Source organism: Scyliorhinus canicula, chromosome 7 (assembly GCF_902713615.1).
Source record: "Scyliorhinus canicula chromosome 7, sScyCan1.1, whole genome shotgun sequence".
Lineage (NCBI taxonomy): Eukaryota > Metazoa > Chordata > Chondrichthyes > Carcharhiniformes > Scyliorhinidae > Scyliorhinus > Scyliorhinus canicula.
The window spans coordinates 45,306,832-45,318,935 of NC_052152.1; the positions used below are offsets into that span (position 1 = coordinate 45,306,832).

Genomic DNA, 12,104 nt, shown 5'->3' on the forward strand with positions numbered 1-12,104 from the left:
CGCATATGCACGATTACATCATCCGCGCATGCGCGGGTTGGAGCCGTCCAACCCGCGCATGCGCGGGTGACGTCATCGTGCGCGTCAGAGCGTTAGCGACGGTCGCTAAGCCCGCGATGCCGTGCTTCACGAGACCGCGCTGCCAGCCACGCCCGGGGGGAGAATCAGGTCCCGGGAGGGGGCGCGGAGGCTGCCGTGAAACACGGCCAGTTTCACGGCAGCCTTTACGACTCCCCGCATTTGCGGAGAATCGCGCCCTGTACATTTTGTCTAAATCTGAAAATGTGTAACAGATTACACACTCTGCACAGCGAACATACACTATTGTTCTCCTGCCTTTGAGCAGTTGAAATTTGGATGAAATGTAACTTGTGCAATCCAATATATTTGGGATGATTCATTATTTATTGAGACATTATCAATTTAAGCAGGACACACCTTGGAGATCAGTTTCATGCTGTTGCTATTGGAACACATGCCAGTAAAACCTTATGGCAAACTCAGAACAAATTCCTTATTCATAGGTGTACGTGGCGAGTATTCCCCTGGGCTGGTGAAATATATATGTGTTAACAATTATGGAGCTACCTTGTGAAGAATCAGCAGTAGAAATGGTGACTTCACCCCTCCACATATTCAAAAAGCTGGTATTATGCACCAGGTCCTCATGTAGCCAGAACAATAGATCGCAATGACTTCAATGAATAACAAAGATGTTAAAAGATGGACTGGCACTTCACACTATCCTACCGAAACAATCTATTTTCTTTTCGACACATTCCTTTTGTATCTTGGATTTGTTCTAATCTCCTTCCTAGTTTGCTGACTGATCAGGAAGTAGTTTTAAGACTGCAACACTTTAGTTGTGAAGTTATGCAGTGTTCCTGAATACTTTTTATCTGATTTTATATTGTCCTGAGACTTGTATTAGGGAGACTCGATTTCCCAGATGTACCATTTTCAGTGAATTGTGGCAAATTTACTTTTTGATTCTGCCTCCCTGTTCAAGACCGATGGGATAAATAGGTCTTGCACACATGGGTTGCGGGGTAATGAAAAAAAAACTTTTAAAGCTGCTTTTTTAAAAATAAAAGCAAATTACTCAAATTTCCAATTTAATCTCCATTTTGTCAAGTTCTTCAACATTGGGAAATTGTTCTTTGCAGCCCATCAAGGTTATTCCTCCTGTGAGCCACTGCTGTACTCAGACTTTATCCATTTTTAATGTAACTTATTTAACATATTTTAGTTTCTCTGTCCAGAATCACCAATTGTCATAGGATTACTAGTCATTGGGTTCAAAACTCGATTTTTTTTCTCTTCCTTCCTCCTGCAGGCCCGTCCTCCCTACTCCTCTGGTACATTCCCCTTCAAGCACCTCACCTTGACATGGTGATGTCATAAAAAATGCGATGTAACTGAACAAGTATATTTCCTGTTCACAGTCACAGCAACCCTTGTCCAATGGTCTTGATCACAGACAGAATAATCACTGATCACTTCCTTCTACATCCACTCCTGGAAAACTCCCCCAAGTCATTTACAACTGCACTTTTAAGCTCCCACTAGTTATCCATTACCACCTCCCCTGCGCTTCCCCAGCAGATATTCCCAGTTGGTTTTTCCCACTCCGAACAACCTCATGAAACTCTATCCCTTGTCTCCTCTACTCTCATTTCCAGTAACGTCAAGGAGCTTGTGGGCTTTCTTGCCTTTCTCCAGTTTCTCTCTTACGCTTTTTTGAACATCAGTCTGGGGAACAAGCAAAGAACCCCAATAGACCTGGCCACTCTACTCTACACGTGTGCGACTTGGGCTGGGCCCGTGACAGGACCTGTCGTGGGCAGGAAGGAAAATTTTGCAACCTAGCAAAAGGTCCACTGATGTTCGATGGGAATTTCCAATCTTGCCGTGGGCAGAGATATAAAGTCCTGGCCTTGGGACTACGTACCAGTATCATACCAAGAAGTTCAACCATTTTCACATGAGCTGCCTTCAGAAGCTTCGGAAGATCAGGTAGCAGAACAAAATGCCACACACCGAGGGATGCCAAACATAATAATAATTACCCACATCATATTGAGACAGTCAGAACTGAATCGGGCTGGTCGTGTAGCTAGAATGCCTGACACTTGCTTACCAAAGTGAATCTTCTGTGAAAAGCTCAAGCCTGGGATGGTAATCTCATGACGGCCAAAAGAAGCACCATAAGGACATCCTGAAGGCTTCACTTCGGAGTTTCAATATAGACTTTATGTCCAGGCAGAAGTGTGCCCAGGATCACTGCACCTGGCATAACTAAATAAGAAAGTGCATATCAGAGACAGAGAGAAAACAACAAGGAGAGCAGTTTCACATTGGTTGGCCAACTAGAGGCCATCCGGCGTGAAACGCACTCTATGAAAGGCCGAGCAGTGCAGGGCGGAGTGGGAAGAGAGTGGGCGCGGTGAAAGGGGAGGGTGCATTCTGGCGCTTCTAATGTGATGTCACACGCTTCTGGATTGGGCGCATGCCCGCCTGAGCAACGTAAAATTTTGGCCATGGAATTAGGACAGATTATTAAAGAATGATGGCTTACAGCCTCTCAGAGGAGCCATTCATTGTTCATAGAATTTATAGAGTTCACAGTATTTATAGTGCAGAAGGAGGCCATTCGGCTCGAGTCTGCACCGGCCTTTGTGGACTTTCACCCCACTTAAGCCCACACCTCCACCCTATCCCCGTAACCCAGTAACCCCACCTCACCTTTTTGGACACTAAGGGGAATTAATGATGGCCAATTCACCTAACCTGCACATCTTTGGACTGTGGGAGGAAACCGGAGCACCCAGAGGAAACCCACGCAGATACAAGGAGAACGTGCAGACTCTAAACAGACAGTGACCCAAGCCGGGAATCGAACCTGGGACCCTGGAGCTGTGATCAACTGTGCTAACCACTGTGATGCCATGAACCCTAGTGTGCATAAGGGGACCTTTTAAAAGGTAAGTTCAAGTTGTCTCTATCATGCTCTTTTGTCAAATTACACCCCCCTCCACCCAACCCCTATGTCCCCTCATGATCCCTTCCACTGACCTCATTGTGCCGTCATGCCCCAATGCCCATTGACCCAGTATACACTTTCTAGAACTAATGAACACCAAAATGTAAAGTCGTACGTGCAGAAACAGTTTTGAGAAAACCAAATCCATGGAAAATGTTGCTTATGAAAGAAAGTCTGGACAAGCTAATAAAAGTGTCAACCATCCGGCCCTTTTAAGTTTCACAAACCACAAATACTTAATACTACTTCACTTACGTCAACAAACAATGTGAAATTGACTGCAAAGATCAGAGAGCCTGAGCTGTTTAACAATGTTTCCTCTGGATAGCAGGTGTTCGTTATTCTACTAGAGATCGGGGCTCACAGCCAAACAACTTGCTCCCCAGAGAAAAAATTGTCTGATTGACAGCTCAAGCTCTCTGCAGCCATTTTCACAATGTCTTTTATTGATTTGAATCCACATTCAGGGCACATTCTGCTGTTAAGTAGTATTCTTTTCTCTGCTGTGTAAAAACAATGAATTGTGTAAATTTGTAGATACGGCTTTTGTTTTGCTCATCTCCATGGAGGTTATTATATATTTATAAATGTATATTCTATAATAAAATGCATTTTGGCTCCTCTTGCGCTACCTTTGGGGGCAGGGTTGGTGGGCGCAGACTCCGATCTGGCAACTCTACAACAGTAAGATGGTGCATTTCAACCCCTCAAAACGTTTACTCCTAAATATCGACTCCTTACTATTTGGCTAAAAACATATTGTCTTAGAAACCTGACTTTTAAACGAGTGTATAGGTAATAAAATTCAAACATTTGATAAATATATTTTTCACTGCTTCCAGCAAGCAAACATTGATAACTTCACAAAATAGCTAATGGCAGCAAAACCTTAGAATTAATGGCACAATTGGCGTATTTCTTCTTTAATTACGACAGCTAGATGAGCACACTCTGTTCCTCACACTGGATATGCTGGCTTTCAGTGTCATTATTGAGAGCATTGCAGAAGCAGAATCTATGCTCAAAACATATATAGCTCTCCCAAAACTAAATCTAGAACAAACGCATCTCTGCATACTTTGTATTCTTAATGTTCTTCCACTTCAGATATGTGCTGGCCAAATGTTGCTATAGTTTATTAATTTTAGTGATAGCATCTGATTAACATTTATTTTAGTATCATAACTGCACTGTGTTCATTTCGCGCCCAGCTGAATGGCACATTTGGTTATTGGTCGATCAACGATGGAAGCAAACTTATGTACACAGTCTGGTGATGTGAGCATTTTAGTCAAACCGTTCTCAGACATACAAAGCAACATAGAAATCTGAGCGACTTAAAAAAAAGGAAAGATTTTAAAAATAGTAATAATCTTTATTGTCACAAGTAGGCTTACATTAACACTGCAATGAAGTTACTGTGAAATGCCCCTGGTCGCCACATTCCGGCGCCTGTTCGGGTATACAGAGGGAGAATTCAGAATGTCCAATTCACCTGACAGCACGTCTTTCGGGAGGAAACCGGAGCACCCGGAGGAAACCCACGCAGACACGGGGAGAACGTGCAGACTCTGCACAGACAGGGACCCAAGCCGGGAATCGATCCTGGGACCCTGGCGCTGTGAAGCCACAGTGCTAACCAATCAGTTGTAACAAACTGTAAACAACTATAAAGAACAAGTTTACAATTTTATGAACAAAGGAAATCCTCCCTTCCCCTTGATCATCCTGGAGAGCAAAGTTAACCCACCTGCTGCCCTCATCTCTGGCAACAAGTACATGTCCAGAAGTAACAGTTACTGCTGGTAATTTCAATGAATACACAAATGCCAAATGTTATATAGGATTGGCTAATATCCAGAGGGTAATATTATGAGGGTAATATGTTGTAAGCTTTTGCTACTGGTTTCTCATTTACTTATTCACTCAACAAAAATGTTTTTAGATGTTAAATCTGGATGGTATTTTACCAAGATTAGTCAGAGTCAGGTTCTGACTGAACACCGGCAACTGTATCCCCCTCCAGATGTACAGCCGAGTTTTCACTGCAGGTTTTCTGGCACTTAGTGCACGGAGAATCTGAGGGCATGGTTAGTGCCGTCACCCTGGCAAGGCATGGTCTGATGCCAGCCTTGATCGGGGGGGGCTATCTTTAAAGAAGGTGCCCCAATCAGCATTGCAAATAAACTCCCCAACCCCGACCCACAAGCATTGGGGCGACCCCCCCCCCCCCCCCCCCCCCCCCCCCAACCACAGAGGTATCGGGGGCTCTTTACTCCCCTCCCCCCAACAACCATGGAAGTACCGGGGCTCTCTGCTCCCCCCCCCCCCCCCCATCACCCACAAGCATCATGCCTCCCAACACACATAAGTGGAACCCCACCCTGGGGTGCCCTAGAGGATGCACCCTGGTACTGCCCCCTTCCACTGGCATCTTGGTGGGGGGGGGGTGGGGGGGGATTGCTTGCAGACCATAGCTGGAAGCCTCTAGGTTTAAAGGGTCTGGCAGCTGATACGCAGGCAGCGCTTCCCATGTTCCCCTTGCTGGACTTGTGATGGCATCACAGCTGAGGGATTTCCTTTCCAGAGTGGCAGGTGGAAGTGGGTGGGAGCAGGTGCCAGGATGGGGTCCTGTGAAACACCAGGCTGCATGGGCAGTATGGGGGACTCTGACAAGGGGTGGTTACCAGCTTCATGAGGACAGAAGGCCCTGACACAGGGGGAAGGACGAGTGCAGTCAGAATGAGCCACCACCCTCAGGCTCCACTTTACAGCCAGAGGGCATGAGTTGCCTGGAAGTGCAAGGCCACTGGTTATGGAAGCCAGGCTGTAAGGGATTAGTGTCTGCGTGGCTGGCTGTTCAAGTTGGAAGGCTCGTTTAATCCATAGCCCATGAGAACTGGAGGAATGAGGTTGCCTTCTAAGGATGAAGTGTACATGCTAATTTCAGTCTTCACATGCACCAGGTGTGCCTTGCCTGCCACGGGGGAAGACAGTGGCCTAATCAAGTCCATTCTTCCAATTTAGTCAGCACTACAGTACATGAGTGTGTCACTGGATTGGCATTCAATAGTTAATCCTTTGGGAGCTTAACCCCCAAACATTTAACTCCAAGCTAATATTCACCTCTCCATACAGCGAAGTGACACAGATGTTGTCCGCAATGCAATGTGTTATGGGCAGCATGGTGGCACAGTGGTTAGCACTGCTGCCTTCCAGCACCAGAAGCCCGGGTTTGATTCCAACCTTGGGTGACTGTCTGTTCAGAGTTTACACATTCTTCCCATGTCTGCTTCACCCGCAAAACTGGCCTGTCCCTGGTGTCATTGACTGCACTAACTGGTCCACGTTCTGCATGGAGCCCCGTTCATAAACCGCAAGGGATTTCACTCCCTCAGTGTCCAAATCATATGCAACCAGGCTCAGCCCATTATGCAGGTGTGTACCCATTTCCTGGTGAGGCATCCATGACAGCTGCATCTTGGGGCAGTTACAGATCCCAGCTGTTTTCAAGGGGGAGCAGTGGATGGAGGGATGGCTCCTTGGGGACAAGGGGCACCCACTCAGGAGGTGGCTGATGACACCAGTGCAGAGGCTCTAAACATCCACTGTGACTTGGTACAATGAGACTCATGTGTCGAAGCATGCGCTGGTCGAGCAGGTGCATCCTAATGCTGTCTTGCACTCTGGCAACCTGGCACTGCCAAGGGGTGAGCAGCTGGAAGTTGAGAACATGGAGGAACGACGCGGGACTACTCGCGGACGAGGCAGATAAACAACCTCGGATGATGGCCAGGGTCCACATGGAGCACCGAGCTAGGGATGCCCTTACTGCCTCTCTCCCCCTCCCCGCCGATTGGGTCTTACATCTTCTCAATAGTGTGCTGTCAGCGGAAGGTCATCATGTACATCCCTTCCTGATGCTCGTGACTCTGCCTTTGTAGCTCCAGTAGCTCTGGGATGTCCAAACCCATGGGCACATCAACGGCCAGGGGCTCAGGAGAGTTCTGGGCCATGGCATCCTTCCCAGTGTTGGATCCCTGGAACATCCCTGCCACTGCCTGCTGTGGATCACCAGTGACCCAGAAGCCTGCCTACTAGTTATTGCCACCAAGGCGCAAGTATCTGCACTGTTGGAGGGTGCGGGTGACAGGTGTGACATCTTTCCGATGGTTGTCTCCAGGGTATATCCCTCTGTGGTGTCCAGGGACCGTGCTGGTCTGATGATTGACCTTCAAAAAAAGTGAGATGGCATTAGTGCAGGACTGTAGATCACCTTGGAGGTGTGATAGGTGTGTGAAGGGGTGCTGCGAGAGACATGAGGAGACTGACATACCCTGGCTGCACAAAGAAGGTCAATCAGCACTGCAGCCCTGTCCTCTTATGGAGTGGCCACAGCCTCCCAGTTGGGATGGATCACCTTGCTGGCAGGACGTCTGCCTGGTCGAGGGTAGATTGTCTCCCACTTCTCCTGGACCCTATCCAGAAACTTGTTGAGGGCTCCCTCCATGAAGCGTGATGCAATCTTTCTGGCAGTTACCCTCCAATTGCATTTGGAAGGAGTGCTGGGAGGCGTTTAAATGGTGCGCCCCACTGATTGCAGTAATTAAATTGAGGCAGGACGAACAAATAAGAGGCAGGCTGCCACGGGCGTGGCATGAATCTCGTGGAAAATCTTTTCCCTGAAGTGGCTGAATATGCGGTGACTTTTCCTGGCAGCACTATCAGCGAGATTCACGGTTTTCTTGCCGAGACTGACACTTTGGAAAAATATCAGAAAATTCCACCCTTAATTTTAGCTCACTTTTAAATTTTAAATTTATGTACAGGTAATATTTTTATGTTCTCTACATTTGGAAGAAATGATCTTGTTATAATATGTCCTTGTTTATGGGAGGCGATTAGTAATGCATTTTAGGGTCTGGATGTATTTGTGAAGGTGAAATATTTGGGTGTACTATTTACTGTCCTATTTGGGGGGAAAACATTTGTTTCTATATGAAGGGGACAATCCAGAGCAGGGAGAATTGTGGGACTCTCCCATTATGGAGGAACCAAGAAACATTCAGAGACAAAAGAGGGTAACAATAAATAGCATTAGGGTTGGCCAGCTAGAGAGAAGACAAGCATTCTCACCCCGTAGGCCCCGTGTGGGATATTACAGCTTTTATTTCCAAGTAAAACCCTTCAATTTGTGTTTAAATCCTGCTTCCTCCTCTTTCTTTTAGTTTTACTAGTATTGTGCTTTCTTATACTCACACCCCCAGTGCTTGCATTACAAAGTACAACTGGTGGTGGATACCATTTAAAAAGACATTTGCGACAGAAACAGATACCATAAGCAGCAGCTGAACTATAGATCATTATGAATTCCAAGCTTCTCTCAGCCAAAGTTTAAAAACAAAGTCTCTGAAATTCAAATTCTCTAGTAACGCCCAGAATTTGGCTCTGAATTCACCTTTTGATGGCTGTTAAGCATAGGTTTTTGGCACACACACAAGAAGCTACCATGTTTTGTTCACGGATCTGTGCAGAGTTAGCTGACTTCATCTGGGCCGCAGTAAATACACTATTATTAGCCTCATTGTCCCTGGTCAAGGGAGAGAAAAACTAAACTATTTTTGATCACTTTTCTGTTGGAAAGCTGTGTGGGAGTTTGTGGGAGAACAGGATCAGGCTGGGCTGTAATGTTCCCCATGCTGAAATAACCTGACCCCTCACAGATTTGAAGCATCGTTGGTGCCTAACCCATATTCCAGCGAATCCCAGCCTTTAAGAGAGTAGTAAAAATACCTGATCTATTCTTGTGTGTTCAATTTTATTGTTTTATGCATTCTACTTTGCAGAATGGGGTATAGGCTGCCCTCCTGTGATGAACCTGCAGCATCTCAGCACACTGCATGACAGACAGTGAATGACTTTGTGGTGTGTGGTTTACAATATGGAGAGAACATTGAACTGCAGTACTGTGTGCAGCTCTGCAGACTGTACCATTGATCCAGCCATGAACACAGAAGATGGGCAGCGAATTCTACAGCAGCTATGTCATATCCAAGTAGTAAGTAAAATATAAATAAGAGCAATGCAAATAGTCTGATGACATAATTTCATAAACCATTTGATATTTTTGCCCATGGTTTTATCCCCTTCAGTTCCTGAATGTCCTAACTGGTGCTGGGATATAATGTGGCTGGGATAAAATTCCACTGACACTGACCACCTTAGAATCATAGAATTCCTACAGTGCAGACGGAGGCCACTCAGCCCATCAAGTCTACATCGACCCTCTGAAAGAGCACATGCCTAGGTCTACTCCCCTAACACCGTAATCCCACCTTACCTTTGGATACTTAAGGAAGAAATTTAGCATGGTCAATTCATCTAACCTGCACATCGTTGGACTCTGGTAGGAAACCGGAGCACCCGGAGGAAACCCACACAGACATGGGGAGAACGTACAAACTCCACACAGTTACCCAAGGCCGGAATCAAACCCGGGTCGCTGTGAGGCAGCAGTGCTAACCACCATGGCGTCTGATAGTTAAGTGGATATCTCCACTTGTACATCATGATCAGAATATCTACTGACACCAACATCTCAATCAATAAGTTGGAAACTGAGCAGTACTTGCAGCAGAACCCACAACAGTTTATTTCACAAACAAAGTCTATTTAAGCAGCAGTCTATTTAAACAATGCACTCCAGCAAACAGTCCACAGAGTCTATTTTTAAAAAATCTCCATGGACTATAATAAGCAGAGCTCATTGACTAAAACTCAACAGCATCTCTCAATGAAAGCAGGGTGATTTCTCAAACAAAATTAAGTGAGTGAAGGATAGTTAGAGATAAACAATATACATAAAACCAAATTCATTTACTACAGTAGTATATTTTCCATGATTGATGGGAATTACTCAATCATCTCCATTCTAACAGAATTGTGGTATCATTAGGTGCAGCCAGCCTATGCTGAAGCTGATCCTGAATGTCAACTGATATCACACAGATATACTTTCCAGCATGAAATGGAATGAAAGTTGCCAAATTCCCAGAGGACCTTAGGCTGCTTTCCCCTTTGAGAGAGAGGGCTGGCTGGTGGTGATTTAACCTGAGGGTCACCACACGTCAGGCGAGGGGAAGGTTGAGAAGCTGAGGCCTTCGTGGATAACCTCCAGTCAGTACGGGAATTGAGTCTGTGCTGTTGGCGTTACTGCAAATCACGAACCAGCCGTCCAACTAACTAAGCTAACTGACCTACGGGTTTAAAGCCATGAGTAGGAACAATGGAAGTTTGTGTATTTTTGCCTCGTCATTAATCCAGGTGTCATAATATACACCAGCATATCATGGTGCAGACACACACACTGATGGACATACAGTAGGACCAATCAACATGCATAACACCGCAGCCAATCACCAGTTAGAGCACACTCACTATAAAGACAGAGGGCATCAGTTTTCCCGATCATTCGGGATGCAGCCTTTCAGAAGTACAGAGCTTCCAGCTTACAGCACAGATTCTCACCATGTGCTGAGTGATTAGACTGGTTAGGACAGGCACAGGTCTTTAGTTAATCTAACATTGTGTTAAACCACAGTAAGAGTATGTTCAACAGTTTATAGTTTAATAAAATAGTGTTGTGCTATTTTAAGTGTTGGTGGCCTGTATGTGTTCCATGGATCCAGAGCACCCAACACATCACCAGGTGCACTGAGGCCATTTGTAACCTTTTTACTATCCTAGCTAAGATCAGGTAACCTTTTTTCTTTTAATCAATATTCCTGTCCATATCTCCTTTAATTCTTGTTGAAACCCTCTACTTAGTTTTCCATCCTTCACACAGAACCAAAACATTCCTACCTAAACTCATGGCTATCATCCTCTCCTCAACCTCTGCAACCTTCCACGAGGTCGGCCTCACCATCCTCCTGTGAGAATGTTCTTGCTTGACCAATCCTTAACTAACCCATGGATTTACTTACACTTCTACATCATAACCACTGTGATCTCTCAAGGCTGCTCTGTTGGCTCCAAGTTATTTTTGACTGCCTCCTGGAACATCGTGACAAGTAACTTTGCCCCAGCATTTTATAAAGATTCAGCATCACTTTCTTGCTTTTACACTGTATGTTTCCATTTATAGGACTCAGGATCTATTTTGCTTTTTTAAACCATTTTCTCATCCTCCCCTGCCACCTTTAATGATTTCAGACTATATAACTGTAGTCCTCAGTTTATATTGTCTTTCATTCTTCCCACCAAAATGTATCATGTCACACTTCTCTGCATTAAACTTCATTTGCCATTTTTCTGCCCATTCCACTAACACATGTCCTCTTGAAGTGCATCGTTATCCTCCTCATAGTTCATAATATTTCCAAGTTTTGTGTCATCTGTAAACATGGCAATTGTGCTCAGTACACCCAAGTCAGTCATATAGATCAATATATATTATCAACGCTAGGGGAATTGCATTGCCTACCCTTCTCCGGTCCGACAATCAAACATTTGCTATTGCTTTTCATTTTAATTTCATTTCATTTGTTTCCTCTCACTTCGCTAACCTCATACCCAAGCTTTGCAACTGTGCTTTAAATTCCTTGTGTTTCATATTTGCTGACAGGTTTGTTATGTGGAACTCTTTCAAATCCTGTTTGGAAGTCCGTTAACTGCATCTCAACTGCATTATCCTCATCAGCCCTCTACAGCAACACGGTGGCGCAGTGGTTAGCACTACTGCCTTACAGCACCGAGGTCCCAGGTTAGATCTCGGCTCTGGGCCACTGTCCTTGTGGAATTTTCACATTCTCCCCATGATTGCATGGGTTTCGCCCCCACAACCCAAAGATGTGCAGGGTAAGTCAACTAGCCATGCTAAATTTCCCCTTAATTGGAAAAAATGAATTGGGTACTTTAAATTTAAAAAAGAAATTACCCTCATCAACCCTCTATGTCACCTCATCAAAGAACTCAATCAAGTTAACCAAACACGATTTGCCCTTGACAAATCTGCATTGGCTTTCTTTAATTAATCCACATTTATCTAAGTGTGGTTCAT

General features: G+C 45.2%; 1 protein-coding gene across 1 annotated transcript in view; it reads left to right on the forward strand.

The window, feature by feature from the left end:
• Positions 1-12,104, forward strand: part of gpr156 (G protein-coupled receptor 156) — a 115,719-nt gene that overhangs the window by 14,914 nt on the left and 88,701 nt on the right. Inside the window, exon 2 of the mRNA XM_038801910.1 lies at positions 8,890-9,101. Within this exon, the coding sequence (XP_038657838.1) occupies positions 8,958-9,101 (144 nt within the window). The 5' untranslated portion in view covers positions 8,890-8,957. The remainder of the gene's footprint in view (positions 1-8,889; positions 9,102-12,104) is intronic.